Source organism: Passer domesticus, chromosome 1 (assembly GCF_036417665.1).
Source record: "Passer domesticus isolate bPasDom1 chromosome 1, bPasDom1.hap1, whole genome shotgun sequence".
Taxonomy (NCBI): Eukaryota; Metazoa; Chordata; class Aves; order Passeriformes; family Passeridae; genus Passer; species Passer domesticus.
Genome location: NC_087474.1, coordinates 94,645,178 through 94,663,973, shown reverse-complemented (window position 1 = coordinate 94,663,973; position 18,796 = coordinate 94,645,178). Strand labels below are relative to the sequence as shown.

At 38.4% G+C, this 18,796-nt stretch overlaps 1 protein-coding gene across 6 annotated transcripts in view; it reads right to left on the bottom strand.

The window, feature by feature from the left end:
* Nucleotides 1-18,796, bottom strand: part of FHOD3 (formin homology 2 domain containing 3) — a 371,712-nt gene that overhangs the window by 87,130 nt on the left and 265,786 nt on the right. For 3 of the 6 annotated variants that reach the window (XM_064429718.1, XM_064429729.1, XM_064429739.1), the window contains exon 11: nt 4,279-4,404. In XM_064429718.1, the coding sequence (XP_064285788.1) occupies nt 4,279-4,404 (126 nt within the window). Of the gene's footprint in view, nt 1-4,278; nt 4,405-7,825; nt 8,204-10,612; nt 10,712-18,796 lie in introns of all 6 variants that reach the window. The other 3 variants (XM_064429703.1, XM_064429694.1, XM_064429712.1) reach the window with 2 other exon arrangements.

Sequence of the window (18,796 nt, the reverse complement as noted above, 5' to 3'; positions counted from 1 at the left end):
GATCACAAAGTAAGTGAGATGGAAAACATATTAAAGAATGTGAAATATATTTAATATTTCTTAAGCCTATTTTCTAACGCTCTAGAAAAGCTGGAGATGCTTCAAACAGGAATAATCTGCAAACACCATAGCAGGCCTTTACCAGGATTGGAGATTTGGAAGAACTTCTGAGGGACCAGCCAGAGGTGGAGACTAAGTTCACAGTGACTGGCCAAGAGCCTGAAGAAGTGGAGGTTTGCAAGCTGAACTTTCTGGCATTTGATTTAACAGATAGAGGTGAGACCATGAACTCCAGCTCCTTTGGCACACAGTGCCCCAGGAAGGCTTTCTGAGCTAGGCTGACTGCACTACTGCTGGACTGTCCAGCCCAGGGGGAACCACCTCCAGGCAAATGCATCAGAAGAAACCCACCCTGGAAAACACACCAGCAGAATTTTTTTTTTGGTAATGGAATGAATTAAAGCTGGTGCTGAATTTAGGAGCTCTTGCCTGAGAAGTTACACTCCTTCATGATCTCTTCTAAGGATAGTCATGATCAACAACGCAAACACTTCACCAGCAAAAGGACACTATGAGGGGGTGTGAAGCTTTGCAAGTAACAAGTTTGATGTCCTGTGGCAGACTCCAGGCTGCAGTTTCAATTTGAGTGACTGTCTTAGATTCTGAGTCTGACAAAGCAGTCTGGCTAGACAGAAATATCATAGGTGTGAGCATAAGGCATGGAAATACAGACTAGTCCTACAACACCTGCCCCCAGGCAAGGGGCCAACTTTGAGGGACAGAAAAATGCTTTTCCCCTGATATGTCTCAGTCATGCACTGCTCTTCCTCTTTGTTATTAAAATTTTTGAGGTTATGAGAGTGATTTTTAAATTTTTTTATTAACTGGGGAGAAAGAGTTAATTGGTGATTTAAGTTGTGAAGAGTGGGAACAGCGTATTTATGGAGCAAAAAAGAAAGAAACCAGGCAGACTGGGTTATACTTCTTATGCATTAGGAGTGACTTTCACAAGCAGAGAGACACAAGAGAACTGACACACTCCTTCTTCTCTCCCAGTAAAGGGCTGAACAGAAAGTGCCCTGCAATTTGCCCTTCTTCAGCAGGATTCCCATGGCTGCAATATGCACTTCACAAACATGGCTCTCCACAGGGGACCCAGGAAAATGAGAGAGAACAACAGCTTTGCAAGAAGTTGCCAAAAGGCTGCAGCTGTATTTAGAAATGGTAAAGTAAGCCTTTTCTTCTGCTGTACAATCAGAAATATATAGATGATGTGGATTTCAAAGAACAAAATTCAGCTACTCTTGCACAGACTTATACTGCTCTTATGATTCCCTACTGATCTCAGCCAAAGAGGGTTTTAGAAGTATGAATGTCAAAATGTCAACCACACTGCTTCTTCCCACCTAAGTTGTAGCTTTTGTTTACATAAGCAATATGCAGCCAAGGGTTTGAAAGGCCTGTCAGGGCAACTGAATGGCGCATGAATCACTGTGCTGGTCACTGCTCTAAATGCCGCTTCTTCCTTCCTCGTCATTCTCGAAGGTCAGATAAATGGTACCAGGACCTGCATGTGAAGCTCTTCTCGGCCTGATAAAAGACAGGAATCTTTCTGGGAAGTCTTTGCATAACTGTAGCATAAGCTGAAATCAGAAAACACACCTTAGAGCTAACCTTAGATATGCATCTGCTTCTTATCAAAAGTCTTCCTCTCCCCGCAAACCCCCATCTTTTAACTTTTTTTGGGTGTTTGAATCCATGTAAATTTTTACTATCAGGAGGTAGGAAATAATGTTTACATAATATGAGGAAAACACCATTCATAGAAAACTGTGAAAACCTCCACAATACTTTCCATTTACTAATTAGTGCCAAGCATTGTGTCATGCACTACATGGCTTACTCTCCAATAAGCAAATTCCATCTGTCAGTCTCTACATGGACATTTCTTCAGTGCATATCTTTCAGGACAAGGAAATTAAGAGAGGGTTCTGCCCTTCTTCAAGCTGTCAGTTCTTTAGAGCTTGCAGAATACATCTGCAGTGGCAGCACTCTCAAAAAGAACAGGAGAATGCAACATGGCATCTGAAACTGGAAACTTAATTATCTTTAAAGAAATAACTGCATCTATTCTGCAGATAACACGCAGCAGTGGTGTACACACATTTTCAGAGACTCATATATAGGAAGTATCAGGCTGTAACATCACTCAAATATAAAAAATGCAGAAACCCTGGTGAGTTCATGACCTACCATGAACAGCAATCTGCAAATTTAAACAGGAGTACGGAGATTTTTATCATGTGAGGTGAAAAGCAGCAAACATAACTTGAAGGAAAAACAGAGATGTGATGCTGAGGACTGTGTTCAGTCATTTACAACATGCAAGACAGATCTGATGGTTGAAGGTAGAGCACTTTACAGTTTCCCAGAAAAAAGAAAGATGAGGTGTGTTGGGTGAAAGATGCTGCTAGAAAAAACGGCTTCAAAATATAGAATATTTTCCTAGCAGTGATAATAAATATTGGAATATTTTCAGGAGAAATCATGTGCTGCCACTTGAAAACACATGAGAGTACAAGGGTCTTTCATTTAGCTTCTGTGAAACCCATTATAGGTCACAACAGATGATTGCAGAGTCCCCCTCTGGCCTGACTCTCCATGAATCTGCAAATTTTACAGCTTCATCCTGTGGGGCCGAGGCATTTTTGGCTCCAAACCAGCAAGGCACTTACGCAGATGCCGAAATGAAAGCTGGCTTTCCTCACTGGAGCAGGGCCAGCACCATCAGCCTCTTGCAGGACAAGCCCAACCATCTTTAGCCATCTCAGCGTTTGACCACTTTGGGGTTTCTTTGCCACAGTAGCAATCAGAAGCTTACAATAGCAGGAGCTTGAAAATCTTAAACTTCCAAAGCAGCGGGATACTTTTAACTCTTGCTTATCTTGCATCAATTTTGCTGAGGTAAACAGGGGTGAATATGCTGGTGTGGAGTTTTTTTATTGTGGTTGCACTTGGCAATAATTTAATTGAGATCAGGAAAGACAAATCGAGGCAAGGTACTCCAGGAAGATGAGCAAATGAAAAACAATGCCTTTCTCCAAAGAGAAACTTAATTTAATTACTCACTTGAAAAAACAAGATTAAATCAATACCTCATGGCTACAAATACATATATGCTGGAAGAATCTAACTGGAACCATTCTGAGCAGCAGTTTGGAAAGGATGTGATGCATTAGGAAGGTTCAAACATATATACACACACACACAAACACACATACATATACAGAAATAAACCAAAGAGTCATTAACAAAAATTAACTGGAATGCAGAAAAAGGGTTCTGTAAAAAACCTTAAGTTCAGAAAACAGAGTGGAATATGCAGTTTTTATGAAACTGCATATTAGAGGCCAATTTGAAAACAAACAATCCAAACCCCATCTGGCCTAACTGGATACTATATACATTATTGCATCATATTATTAAATTAAATTAATTACAAGCTTTTACCTTTCCTTCTTAAAATCAGCATGATATCCTTTGAAGCTGTCATTTACTCTCAGGTTGTAACAGATAGTTAATTTCTGATGGTCCAAACCTCTTGCCAAGAATTTCTTTCAAGTATCCATAATATTTTCCTATCTTTTTTCTTCCTCTAGTGCCTTACATAATTCAAAAGAGTATTTTGATTCTTCAAAACAATTTTTTTTCTGGTTTGGGTTTTTTTCCCCTTTAAATTATTTTCTAAAAGCAAGCTGATAACTGGTTGGTTATTAGGAGTTTGCTTTAGCTATAGCAATAAATATTTTGCTTTTGATGAAATACAATGAGATATATCACATATTTTCAAGAACGGACAAAATTATGGCCTAGGAAATTCTGAGCTAAGCACATTTCCAAGATTTTGCAGTTGATTTAAGAGGATAGAAGTAAAAATAGATCTATCTAAATTTATTTTTAAAAATGGAAAGAAAGAAAATTTTAATTCACCTTTTAATACTTAGAACAACTTATGTGTGAAGCAACTCTGCTTTATCCATTTAAGTGGAAGAAACAGAAGTGGGATGGAAATACACCCAACCTTTAACACCAAGTCAGACAGAAAGGCTTTAGAATGAGTGTGAAATGAACACATTTAGATTTTTTTCCATTTTCCCCCAATGTTAGAAAAAATCTGGCTAGAAGTTATTTGCAGTACTCATTCAGAACAGCTTACATTTATCTCCTTCATTCTGTCTGCAAAGGAACTGTTGTGAAAACACTGATTAATTTACAAACCTGTCAGATTTGGTCTCCTGAGGTGGTGACAGAGTTGTCCCATAACGAGTAGTGGGTGTTGTAGGGGCACTCACACCAGCATAAGGTCGTGGAGAAGAGTAAGAGCTGCTGCCATAGCTATTGTATCTGAAGAAATGGGAAGAAAAGAAGCAGAAAGGGAGAGACAGAAAAAAAAAAAACTGTCAGCAATAATAAATCCTCTTGTTTACAGGGTGATAATGACTCCATACCCCGGAATTTTTCAAACACTGACCTTCTGAAAATGTTGCTCTATTTCCAAATATGCAACCAATCATGTACTCTTAATATCAACTATGGCATCAACATACATGATGTATCAGTGAGCTATTGGTAAGGAAAATAATGAGAGATTTGAATGGTCCTCCCAGGTGACAACTCAGAACAGGAATACTTGAATACTGCTCAGTTACTCAGAATTATTAGCTGTTTTGTGAGTGATCCAGCCATTAGAAAAGGGATCAAACCAGCCCAAGACAGCAGTATCCATATCTACTAAAATTAAGGAAAATGGCAGCACTCCTGAGACATGATCTGAACATGGGATCCATGACTTGCAAATGCTTGTATTTTAAATGGAAAAGCAACCACATTCTTTTCAATTAAAGCCAGCAGTATTTTTTTTCCCCTCCCCCAACATAAGTAAGAGCTTATGTGCCATTTCTTACAATGCCTGTAAAAAATCATCACCATGGTTAAAAAGACATGTCTCCGGAAGCATGGCTTTAGAAATTTCTATCAGCCCTTCTCTCCATTAAAAAAAACCCATAAACTCACTTCACTTCAATGTGAGCTTACTGATCAAAGAGAAATTGTTTCCAGGACTCCTGGAATGGCCACCTCCCCAGAGTCCTTTCTATCAATGTTTTCATCCTGGCTCCTGTACTGAGTAGGAAATTCAGTTGTGTTGCTTTGCTGTGCCTTTTAACCATTGTACTTAAACAGCATGTCGAAAAAAGATTCTTGATTTGGGAAAATGCTAATATTTCTCTCTTTAATACAGTTCACAGACAATGCCATTTTCCCACATGGAAAGCATATGGTGCTCTGAAGATCACTACTCAGCAGGGTCAACTCATCCAAATTGCAAAATTCATTTCAGGAAATAGAGCAACATAATTTTCCTTATACTTCACAAGATATAATATATTCTCCTTCACCATATCTTTTCTCTGCTGCTTCTTCCCTTGCACACATCAGTAATTTCACTCAGCAATTTTATTTGAAAAGCCTGGTTGGTTTCCTTCAGCTCCATTTAGCACACTCATCTAGCCATACAAAATTTCATTCAAAGTTTCAAGTTTTTCCTTAGAGTTCAACAGCACTGCTGCCTGCCAAGGCCCATGTCAAAATCAGAGTAGATTTCAGCGAGGTGCTTTTACAATGTAAGGGATCATGCTTTAGAGAACGCGTCCTCTGAAACAGCAATTTCAGGTGAATGCTTTAGAAAACACCTCCCATCCCTCATCTGTTTTTTCAGACACTATACTGACCAGCAACAGGGAAATAATCTTGGAAAAAAATTCTAACATGCATGTTTCTGAGCCACAAAAGGAATTTTGCAGGAAATAATTGCTGTCTGGGCCTTCTTGCCCTACAAGAAAACTAACTACAAACCAGAGACAGTGGTCCACTGGAGGCTGTGTGACTGGACAGTGTGGAGCTTCCCTGGTAGCACAGACCTAGCTTGGGTCTTCTCTCCCACAGGTTCATCCCAGGAAATGTTCTGACTGTACCTGTACTGAGTTACAGATGAGTAAACTCCACTGTCCTGATAAGAACTCAGAGCTCATTTGGTATGTTCCTGACACAGAAATCTCCATTTCCATTTCGATTGACTGCAAGGAGACTTTCTTATCAACCATTACATGTGCTTTTCTTTTCCTCTGCCCCATGAAAAAGCTGACATAGAGCAGAGCCCTTTTTCAGACCAAGGGTTTTCAGTTAGTCCCAAGATAACTCTCATGAAAATGGAGGGAATGCACCTCCTATGGAGTCAACAATTAAAAACATCACATTCAGAGGGACTGGACTGGACACCACATCCTACGAAATTTAGAGGAACACTGAGTTGCTGTAATAGGAGCAAGGCAAGACTAGAATACGAGGGTTAGTCTCTATGCTGTACACAAAGTTTATCTTTCCAACCTTCTTCTGATACTGACTATTGCTTCCATTTTCCCTTCTTGTCTCATGTACCAGCGTGGATGCAATAGTCTTATCCAGCAGCATTCACTCTCAAGACATGCTCTTTTATGGGCATATTATTGAATAAATTGTGCAGCCTTTGCCCTCCCTTTCCTCCAGATAAACCTGGAAGAATCCCCATCCCCACCCCTGAACCTCTGTCCTAAATGGAAGCAGAAAAGATGGTTAGAGGAAAAGAAAAATCACTGCAGAAATACTAAATGTTGGAGGAGCAGGAGGTATTTAGGAATCTACCCTCTAAAGTATAACAGCAGCAGCAATGGGAGACCAATAAACGAGTTTGAGAAGTCTAGAGAAAAAATGCACCTATCAAGGAAAATGTAAATTTAGAGGAATTCCAGTGTTCAAGTTGCAGGTAAAGGAAAAATATGTGAACTAAGTCACTTGTCAACAACTACTTGGATTTACAGACTTTTCACAAAAATGAAAAAGGGACAAAACACACCCACCTATTAGGAGAGAAAGATCAAAAATTAAAAGGATCAAAAGAATCAAAACATTTGTTCACATGCAGAAACTCAGAAGGACTGCTGGAGAGAGGAAGAAATAAATACGCATGCAGTATAAATGTACATTTTCAGTACCTAATTCAAACAACACTAACACCTGTAAGAGACAGCAAAAAATCATCAACCTCTTTCAAGGTGATTCTCTGTCATTGTTTTTAGTGCTACTTACTGTCAGAAAACAGATGAGACAAAATAATATTTTTTGTTTTATTTTAGAGGGATGGGATGGGGAAATTAAATTTAAAAAGTAAGATAAATGCATGAGGAACAAGTAAATTCAACAGATGTTGTGGAGATAAAACTGTCTATTCTGAAGTGCTTTCTTATCTTTATAGATCTCTTATTACAAGCATGAGCTGAAATTGCACATGAGATGGACATGCACTGTAATCAAACAACAAATTTATGATTTGGCAGCTCAGCCTTTGAAGCCAGGACTTCACCCCTGAATTTCAAGTGCTGATCTGACCTCTCTTGATTTCATAACAGAAGAGTCTCATTATTTTTCATGAAAACATGTCTGCAAATTACACTGTTGTACATGAGAGCAAAATGGTGCTCTTTTCTGTGATCTCCCAAACCAAGGGTTATTTGCCCACTGCTTTACAGAGGAGGCGAGGATATTTATTAACTACAGACCTGGAAGAAGAGTAATGATGTCAGCAAATGAAAATACAGGCTTACATGGCTAAAATTAGTACAACATGTTCTGGAAATAATACAACAAATAGAGTAGCATTATTAGCACTGTAAAATTCTTGAAAGGTTTTATACATTTATCTAAAAATTATTGTATGCTATATAAAATCTACCTGTTTTCCCTCATCATTTCTGCTTCCTTCTCTTTCACAGATGCTGGAGAGTCTTCAAAGTCATATGAGAAGAGATGAAAAGGAGTGTGTGGTACATAAGGTAATTTCTCCACTGTTGGAGATGCCTTTGGAGTAATGGATGCTGAGGAATTTTGGGGAGAGCTCAGCAATGCTGTTGCAGGTGAAGATGGTGATGAAAGGACAGAATTATGATGAGAGACAGATGAGTCAGGCACAGAAGAGGAGTTGCTAGAAAAGCTCTTTGCTCTAGAGCAGGTGAGAGGCCTCTCAGCTGGAGAAATGGCACTGGAGACAGCTGAAGAGTCAGAACACTGTGAAAAGCTTTCCTTCACAATCTCATGAACATCTGGAACCTCACTGCAGGAGGAAAAAATCATTAGAAAGGGAAGCAGAGAGAAAAATGGGGTGAAGGGAGATCACAGATAGTATCACTTGCAGGGAAAAAAAAAAAAGAAGAAGAGTTAGACGAACAAAAACTTCCAAAATTTAGACAATCATCACATCTTTTTAAATAAAGATAACTCACATCTTTGTATCCCAGTGGGATTCTTCATGTGGTTGGAAGGACTGGGGGAAAGAAGAACTCATTCTAAAGGAAAAGAGGGGATTTATCCTATAGGCTTCAGAACTAATTTTCATGAGCCTTTTCACACCTATTTCTGGAACAATTTTCATATATTTCAAGCTAGGTTTTAAACATAGCTGTCAGAGCAGTACAAAGCAGACTGAGCACACTGGAAAATACTCCATGGAGTACAGATGCTTCAAGATACAGTCTGCAGGACTGCTTCTCCAAGTCCAGAGATCTTATATAGATATCTGGACTATGTGATATCTGACTATCATCCACCCTGGGAATCTGATCTTTTAACTAAAAATGTTCATCCAACAAAGATGAAAATAAAAAAGTACTCAATTAGCACTGATTTGTAAAAATTCAAGTTTAGAATTATTTCAAAAGCAACACCTTAACAGATATTTTTTCTAGGTATGAAGGCACTAATTTCTGGTTTCTCTGAGTATCAGCATTCCAGGCTGGTCTTTCATAGAGACTTGCAGAGTTTGCATCAAAGAAAAGAGAAAACACATCTGCTTTGCTCTACTGAAGGCAGACGTTCGTGAGTGACAGAAGGCACAAAGCAGGTGAAAAGCCATGGGATCTGCACTGCAGGGTGTCTGTTTTCACTAGTAACTCCAGCACAATCACTGTGCATGGGCTTTGGTCTGGATCATTGATGTGGCTGATTTCATCCTCCTAAGACTACTTCTGCAATCCCCCAGCTGGCAGGGAAGGCACAGTCCTTATTTGAGGACTGTGGGCTTGGCACAGCATAGGCAACAAAAACACAATTTATGTTAGATATGTTGGGATCTTATGCAGTTAATCATCAGGTTTATACCAGGTAATTGTTCTCACAATGGAAAATCTGGAAACTTTCATCTACCGCACCTGCTGTGCTTGACAGGAGACACTGAAGCCGTGCCAGTCCTACCTGTCAGCATCTAACACAAATAGCCACATTACAGATTTTTTTTTATGCTGCAGAGACAGTGAAAGAAGGTACTTAGGAAAGTAAGGGAATATCATCTAGTTATCTTAAAGAGATAATTGTCTTAAAAAGACCAATGATCTAAAAACACATTATGCTCTTCACATTTCTTAGTGAGGCTCTTCCTCACTTTTTAAAGCAGTGTTTTAGTATACTCATAAGATTTACCAGTAACTTGTGTCTTAGCTTTGACTTTTAAGAATCAGATTTGAGGAAATTATCACTTAATTTTGAAGTTTCAGGCAGCCATTGGCAAGATTTGCAGACTGGAAGATAATAATAACAAAACTACAGTATTTTCTTTGGAATTCACACATTAAACAGTTTCCTTTCTTCCTTCTGTGCTGTACAGTGTCTGCATGAATGTGGTTTATTAAAAAAATAAATTCCAATCTCATTTGCTGAGTTGCAAAGCCAAATAATTTAACCTAAATCAAATGACTGTCCAGAACAAAGAATGTATTTTTTTGCTTTCAGTTTATTAGGATCAAGTTGCCAAATGCCAAAATCATATATATATATATATATATATCAGAAATAAGTGGAAAATTTTTACACAAGAGTATTGATAGGTGATGAAGAATATTGATTGGTGATTTGCTTGTATCTGTATATACTCAGATAAGCAGGCATTTATAATATTTTATATATACATATATATGTATATTTGTATATATTATATACACATGTATATCAGTTTTGCCTCAAAGTAATTCTTTGGTATTAAAACATGAACAAAACTTATATGGAATCTAAGGCAGCATTCAAAAATGTCAATTTACTGCATAGCAACAGATATTCCTAACAAAGTAGTACTGTGAAGACAGGGATGAAAACCTAAGAAACAAAGCAACATCCTCAGCTAAGCATTGCAGTGTTTCATCATTGCCTTAACTAGCAAGTTAAACCAAACCATGCTCAAAGTTACGCTTTTCACTAAAGCTTTTAGGATTTGTGAGCATCATCTAAAGGGAGTGAGTTCAGACAGCTCATAGTGCACTGAACCTATATAATTAAGTGTTTCCATTAGCACTGCCACCCCCCAGCCCCTTCCCCAAAGCTTTTAAATGCAAAAATATTTTTTGCATAATGGGGGGTGGCTTTAACGGATGATCAAGGAATGTGAGTGAAAAGGTGGATGCCGCTGCACACTGTGCTTGTGAGTTCACGCCAGAGCCTGAAGAAAAGGTGGAGGGACAATTCTGAATCCTGGTACCTGGCTTTGACCTGCCTAATGGCCTCTTCCTCCCCTTCATCCTCACTATTGGGCTCTGTGACTGGCTGTTCTTCTTCCTCCTCTTCATACTCGTCCTCTCTGAGGTCAGACCAAGGAAAAAGGCATGCAGTGGGATGGAAAGAAAGAAAGTGGAAGAGAAACAACATGAGTCCCCAGGAAAAGAAATGCAATGAAGTTAGGAATGGAAGGAAGAGATTGATGATGAGGGAGTTATGGGCCTCTTATATTAGCTACCTAAAACTTCCTGCTAAGTATGTGCTTGCACAAGGGTAGCTACCGATATAAAACTACTATCCTCTCCCCTATTTACATTTTTTTACTATTATTTGAAGATTCAAAGCTGCTATTGATTTTTCTTGAGCTTTACTTTCCATTTGCAGCTGCCCTACCTGCAGAGGCATTAATGGAAAGCATTCATGACAATAGCAATGTTCAACTCATTAGTCATTAAGTTGTGTCTTTTTGGCCTAAGGACAGTACACGCTGTGCTGGCATGGGGCAGCTGGCACTGGACATCACTCTTCCTAAATTAACCCAAATAAAACATTCCTGCTAAGTAACCAATAGTTCAACTGGAAAACAGAACAGGGTGAACTACTGAGTTAGAAATAACAGAGACCAAATCAGTTCAGGACTATTAGCAAATAGCAATATTTAAGTTATCAGATGCAAGTACAAGAATTATTTCAGTAGAGTCATTACTATGGTAAAAGCAGGATTCAGTTCAGCAGTAATTCTGGCAGGAGAGAAGTGTAAGTCATGCATAAAGCCTCCACAACCTACAAACCACACAAGTAAAATAGGAAAACTATATTAAACATAATGAAAAAGCTGTACTGTCTGCCTCCTATCCATCATATCTGTGCTTTTCACCTTCCCAAACCAACAGATTCACGGAAGATGCATTTGCAGTTGATACAGTTCTCCACTTGATTTAATGATGTATACACCATTAAGTTGTGCTCCATGCAAAAACAAAAACATACAATCAGTAATGAAGTTTGTAAGGCACTTATATTCCTTGCATTTTCCTGATAGCTTGTTTTCTTTCCTCTGATTCTGAAGGGATGCTCTATGGCTTTTTTCCATTTAGAATTAGTTTCCATGTTATAAGAATAATGAATATTTACAGTGTGAGGTCATGAACTCATTGAGTGCAATGCAAAAGGTCAGTCCAAAATCTGTTGCATTTATGTGGAGTTAAAGAATAACCAGGCAAATGGCAGCACCTGGAACTTTTCCAATACACTGGCAAACATTTAGAGAGTAAATGCTCTCAACCATTCCTAAGGTGGCTTAGTGACATAACCATCTCAGTTGTCATCTCATCATCTCCCTGTCCTGCCCACAAATATATACCTCCCTTACACAGACACCTCTCAACTTTCACACATTTACTCATTTACTGGAAAAAAGAAAATAAAGAGTTGAACCAGGAAGCACTCATATAATCCCTTCTTACTAGCTCAAGCTCTACTATTTCCTGTGAAGGGAAACTTCTGTATCTTCTTGTCCTACAGCACTCAGATTTAAGAAATAGCTCATGAAGCTCTGTAGGATCTTGGTTTTCTGTTTAGAGCACAACGCATCCTATAATGCTGGCAGCACAGCTATTGCTTATATGAACAAGTGTCCCCATTATTGCTGTGTTTAAGCTCCCACCAGGATTCCACATTGGTGATGTCAAAATTTCTTCTCTCCTCAATCGTCTCAAAATAGCAAAAATCATTCATTAAATACTCATTTGATTTGGCGGATCTCATAAATTTGAAAGAGTTCTTTGAGAATTTATTCCACCTTATGAAGGCATGGCTAAAATAACAGGAGTTTACACAGCATGGAGAAAGGAGCTGAAAAAAAAATTTAGAGATTCCAGAGTGATAATTCTTCTGTCACGCCAATGGCTCCTTCCTCAAAGGGTCCTTCAGTTCTAGGTCAAAATCTCAGAAGGAGCTTTGATTGGAAAGCTCTTTTCTTTTGCTAATATTAAGTGCAGGATGGCAGCAACTACATGGCAAGTGGTTGGAAAAGCCAGAGGAAGGATCTGGCTCTGTGTGACTTGATAGCAGAGATGATTGGTGTGCACAGAAGCAGGCATAGCCTCCAATCTGGGCAGCCAATGTGGTCAAGAGAAACTTGCACAAAGAACATAAGTGATCGCATAGGGGAGATGCTCAGCACTCTTTTAGCAACTAAACTCACAGTTTCAGAGTCCTTGAGTATCCCCAGAAGGGGGCTCAGATACAGATCAGAGGAGAGGGATAAGCTCACAGGCAGGAATGATGTGTGCTCTTTTAAACAAAGCAACAGTGGCAGCCATTTCAGTCTTGTCAGAGGACAGATATTCTGTCCAACAAAACAGGTAGTACCTGCTAACTAAGTCTTTCCTAAAAGGTAGAAAAGGAACATTTCCTTATGAATATTTATCAAAATGGGAAAACACTAACTAGAGTCAGATGCTCAAACACAACAGCAGACAGGTTTGTGAACTCATGTGAACTGCTCAAAGTTATATGTTCATTTTGTATGCAGTGGAGAAGGGATGGTGTGGAAAAGTTCATTGTCCCTCTCACATACAGATGCAAATTTGTAGTCAATGCAATAGTGGAATTAAATGAAGAGAAAAGGACTCATAGGGAGGTTTCCAATTAAATGAGGTTGCAGAAGCCAGCATGATTTTTAGTAGCAGAGAAAACTGTCCCGTTTACAAAAGGCAAATATTTACCCAGTGGCAGGAGGAAGGCCTTCAGCTAATGTTGAAGAATCAGATACATTCAGCTAACCTTAAGGCTATTCCTGGGTTACTTCAGTTCCATGACAAAAGCATCAGGTTAGAAATATTTAAACAAAAGCTTTACAGGACTGAAAAAAATTTCAAAACAATCATTCTGTTTATTTTCATCTTTAAAATGCAATACTGCTCCAGGCTAAAAAAACTAAACAAATAAACAACCCCTCCCCCCCACTAATCTTTATAAAGTGTGTCATTGGTCATGGCAACTAATAAACATCTTCTAAGGCACAGGTTTTGCTTTGTTGTTTCAACTAAAATTAAAGTATTTATAGCCCCTTAAAATAATGTGCATATTAAAAAAGACTACGAAAATGCAGTTTATGGAGAGAGAACCACTAGATAGCAAAACAAAATAATGACAAAGGGTTTAGAATTAAAGGATTAGCTTCCCTCCTTTTCAGAATGCAAATTTTCCCAGCTGATATTAAATAGCTATTCAAAGCTGCAAAGAGAAAAGCACTAGTAAACACAGACTGATGAAAAGAAATTATAAGAAATGTACTCTTCTACAAGTTTAGCTGAAGGCAGGGACAGAGTCCTTGTGATGCCAGGCCTTGCACCTCACACACATCTAACATATTAAAAGTTGGATGATTTTAAAAGTAAGAGCACCCTGAAGACAACAGCTCTTAGTCTACAAGAACTCAAAGCACCAAAACTTGCTCTCTATCCCACTGGACGCTGGAGCTGAGCAATGTGTACAAGGTTTTCTATAGTGTCTGTCTTCTCCAGGCTCTCCTCAGTCTCTTTGCAGAGTTTTGATGAAGGCAGCTTGAAAGAACTTAGGATTTCTTTCTAGCTTGTAGCCCAGAAACACAAGTTTCTCACTCCTCGTCTCCAAAAAAAATCATAAAGTTAGAGCTAAAAGAAAAATCAAAGGCTGTCCTGAAGGAACAAAAAATGCCCCAAAACAAGCAAACAATCCCAAACAAACCAAACAAAACCCCATACCAACAAAATAAGCATGAGCACAGAAACATTCTCCTTTGTTCCACATCAAAGAAAATGTTGAAAAGGTAAGATATGCTTCAAATAATTTTAATTCAGAATGGATTTAACCAGTAATGAACAAGAATATAGAACAATTGAAAAAATTATCATCTTGCCACAATTAGGCTGCCAAGGCTTTGGTCAGCACATACAATGCACATAGAAGCTAACTCATGAGAACTAGCAGATGATCTTTAGGTCCCTTCCAACACCAACCATTCTATGATTCTATGACCAACCAGGACTATAAACCACATTCAGTGAAATAAGACCACCATTACCCTTTTCACAATATTATTTTAAATGGCATACTACAGCTGATCTCATAAACTTTCCTTTCAAGGTTGTTTTCCACTCTCTCTCCTGAAAACCTCTGACCTCTTTTACCTCCTGCACAGCGGCATCCCTGAACTTCAAGTGAACAAAAAAACCCCTGAAAAATTTTCCATCAAGATAAGATGTAAGTCACAGCAGATGCAATTTTATTTTCTCTTGCCATTGCTTGCCATTTTCTTCAATTTATGAGTTCAATTCCACTTTTATAGCTTAGATGGCACAATTCATAACCAAATTCCTAAATCCTTGTAAAATAAACAAATGCTTTGGGTACACTTCTGTTGCTTCTTCTTTTTTTTCTATCCTAGCTGCCAAAACAGATTCAACTAGTCCTTTAGGTGAAAGCTAAAAGTGGTAATAATTCAAATTCAACACTTGTAAGTCTGTATAAAGATAAGGCAATACACTTTCCTCCTCCATTAAAATAAAACTAAAGAAACCAGCTATTAACCCCACTACCTGTTTCTATTCCACTGCAGTTGGTACAATTATGTGAAGATGAAATTACATGAAATTATATGGATAACAATGTACTTACAAAGCCTCAAAATCTGACTTTTTGCATACAGGAAGACTAAGGTGACTAATTACAAAGGTCAAAAGGAAATGATCCTGGTATTTCTGCCCTAAATAAAGAAAACAGTTCAGAAAGAAGATGAGGCAATGTCAAATGCTGTGAAGTACATACACTCACTATGCTTTCATATCTGTCCTTTATCTTTAGGTTCCTGTTACTTTTTATCCCTAAATTATGGTCAGCAACAGCTTTGCACACCTAAATAATACCTAGGCAATGCCTCCAGACTTGTTTAACCACTGCAGTTGGTTTATATAGGACACATCAAAGCAGAGCAAGACAGCAGAACATTGCTTAAGATGCTGGCAAGGCTTTGCAAAGACTTCAGGAGTCACAACTCTCTGATCATTGAACAGCACTGCTGTTTGTACATTTCTAAGAGCAGAGAGGTAAAGAAACAGAATAATGATGCAGACAGACTTTTGGACCAATATATACTGAAACATATACAGAAAGAGAGAAGAAATGTTATTTTCAGAGCTTGGAAGAACACACTGGTTAACAGTTGAAGGCCACTGTTATTCACTCTTCAAAGGGAAATGGCATCCTACCAAGCTGCTGTCTTTCCCACCTCCCACCACTGCCCCCACCCTGGCCCTTGCATCCTGTGTGTAAAAAACCTTTTCCTGTTCTCAGAGGATCATGTTTACAAACACTGGGAACACACTGAAGAGGTGAACTCTCTAAGGCATGTACACTCCAGTGGATAAGACAGTACCATAATGATAAAAAAAAATGCATTCACACCCTGGTCTGGCATTGCATTTCCTCAGGTAGCTCATGAAAGCCACACAGTGGAAAAAACCAAAGTAAAATAATTAGGCTAAGTCATGCTGTGATTTCATTTGCCATGCAGCTATAATCCATTTAAACTTCAGTGTTTTCTTGATTCCTCCTCAAGTCCAAATTGGAAAATCTACCATTGCCTTTCCAGCAAAGTGCACTGCTGTTAACTGGACTCTGCAAGTGTACCAAGCATAAAACATTTCCTTCAGCAAGACATGCAGTCAGAAGAGAGTATCCCTACTAGAAAACCTGACACATCTACAGAGATGTTTTAATTAATATTAAAAAAAGCTGATATCAACTTGAAACAGTAATTGGACCTGGACCTGAGATACTCATCAAGTTGTAAATTTTAAATTTCTTTGTTATTATTACTTACTGGGTCGGTAAGTCAGTCAATCCCTATCTATATATCAGTGCAGTCCTTTTTTATGGTATGGCTTAAAAATTTTTTTTCTTAACCTATTTTATACATTTTCCTCTACTGCAATGGGAGCTTCCAAGATATTCTTACAAAGAGTAAGATTGCAAATTTCACACTTTTAGGGTTCTCCTTTAGAATCTGCTTGACTTAATGCTTCAAATCCTACCTGCAATGGAGAAATTAATGTGTTATCCTGCTCCAAACCTAAAATAGCAGGTTGGATTTTTATATGGTATTGTTGCCAAAGACTAATAAAGATTTGATGCTACGAACAGACAATACCTTGGCTACCTTACCAAGCCATTTCATTTCATGATCTATGATTTCATAGATCAATCTTTCCAAAACCTCTTCTTTTTTATATCCCATTTTCATTTTCACCCATACCAACCAAACTGTGAAAAATTATTATCTCTCTCGTAACTGATCATATGGCATTAAATGTCAAAGCACACCCAAACGCTAGGTGGCTCAGCTCATGTGTATGTCTATGTCTGTGTACACGTATCATGAATTAAAGAGGTTCACATCCACAGATATGTGCCTGCGTGTTTATCCTGGAGAGGTTTGCTTTGTCTAATTTCATGCCTCACTTGTTTAAAATATCTAAAACTAGGAACCAGAGACAAACATCAAGGAAAAAAAAACCCGAAGTGTTTCTTTCTATTGCAGCAATAAAAAGGAAATGAACTTCTTCTCTCATGTGGGCCTTTAGTAATCTATACCACAACCTGAGTCTTACATCAAATGATGATGTTGAGACTCTCCACTTTGCTGTTTCATACCTATATATCACTCATCATATTTGACACCGACAGCAACTCTAAGAGTTCCTAAATAAAATAAAATAAACTCCACCCGCCACCATATCTTTGATCTATACCTATTAAGTATTTATACAATCAAATCTTTTGTTATAGTGTTGTGGAAAGTCACCAGAACTTGAAACATCATGAAAAAAGCTAGAACTTTTCCATAGTAAATGCTAGAGAAAAAGAAAAGATTAGTTATGGTTTGGAATGTCTGAAAACATGGAAAATCATGATAATAATAAAAACAAGTCTCAGCTGTATCTTGGGCAAACCAACCCTGCAGCCCTGGCTCTACATGAAGCAATTTGAACAATCAGTTAATGAGGCCTAATAAGCAAACTAAGGTCTGTGCTGCTGGTTAGAAACTCATCAGGAATCCAAAGATGAGCCAAAAAAATGCTTAGCATCAGAGGCTCAGCTGTATTCATTGTTTTCTGGTAAAACCAAAATAGCATCACGATCCCTGCCTGCATCTTGGCAATCCTCAAACATCAGAAACATGCATTTTCTAACAAAGAGGACCTTACAACTTCTCAGCACAGCTTTCCTTTATTTAGACAACTATTTCCCTGTTTTCTTCTAGGACCATAAAGGGTGTTAAAGACCTTGAGCCCAGGGTGCACCATGCAATGGAGCTGTGTCCAGCTGGCCTAGGAATTTGTGGGCAACTTTGGAATTCCCTGTGCTACCCTTTGCTCAGAGGAAGAGTTCTAACAGGCTTCCAGGCAGGACCCTAAAAAAAGCAAAGTCCATAGATACATAATACCCTATTGGCTACTTTGTTGTTTTTACCTTATAAAATTAGCTCTCCTGAAGGCCAGCTTTCTTCAAATTTAAAAATCTGGAAGCCTCAGGTGGACCTGAACAGTTGGTCTTCCTCATATCTTTTTAGCTTCATAACCATGAAGCTTAGTAGACCTACTAAGAGAAAGCTTCCTAAAGCCAGCTTTGGTCACTGATGCAGAATGCACTGATGCAGGCTCCACTCTGGTAAGTTTTTAAGATGGCAGTCAGCTATTTCATTTGTTAGGTTGTTTCAGGAATACTGAAAAGAAAGTTCTAACCATGGCCAAGTTATCTCTAGCTGAATGTATTTAGTGTTGTAAGATCAATCTTAGCAATTCTTTGGTGATTTTTGATAATATAAAACAAATCAAAGCTATGGAAATAAAAAGCAGACTCTAGTAAAGAGAGGAAAATAGCTAATCCTAGCTATTTACAACTTCATAAACCTCAGTGTTTGACCCATAACTAATTCCATAGTGATGGAGCTGTTCATTCAAATGCTGGTAAGAGGTGTCAGTGGAAATCTCCCAGAAGCTTACTTGAACATGTTTGCTAAGGTCTGGCTGACACAGCTCTGATGGGACACCCAGGGTGAGAGATGAGTATGGTCTCTGTGCAGTACTTAAAAAAGGGAAATGCACAGGAAAACGTGAAACAT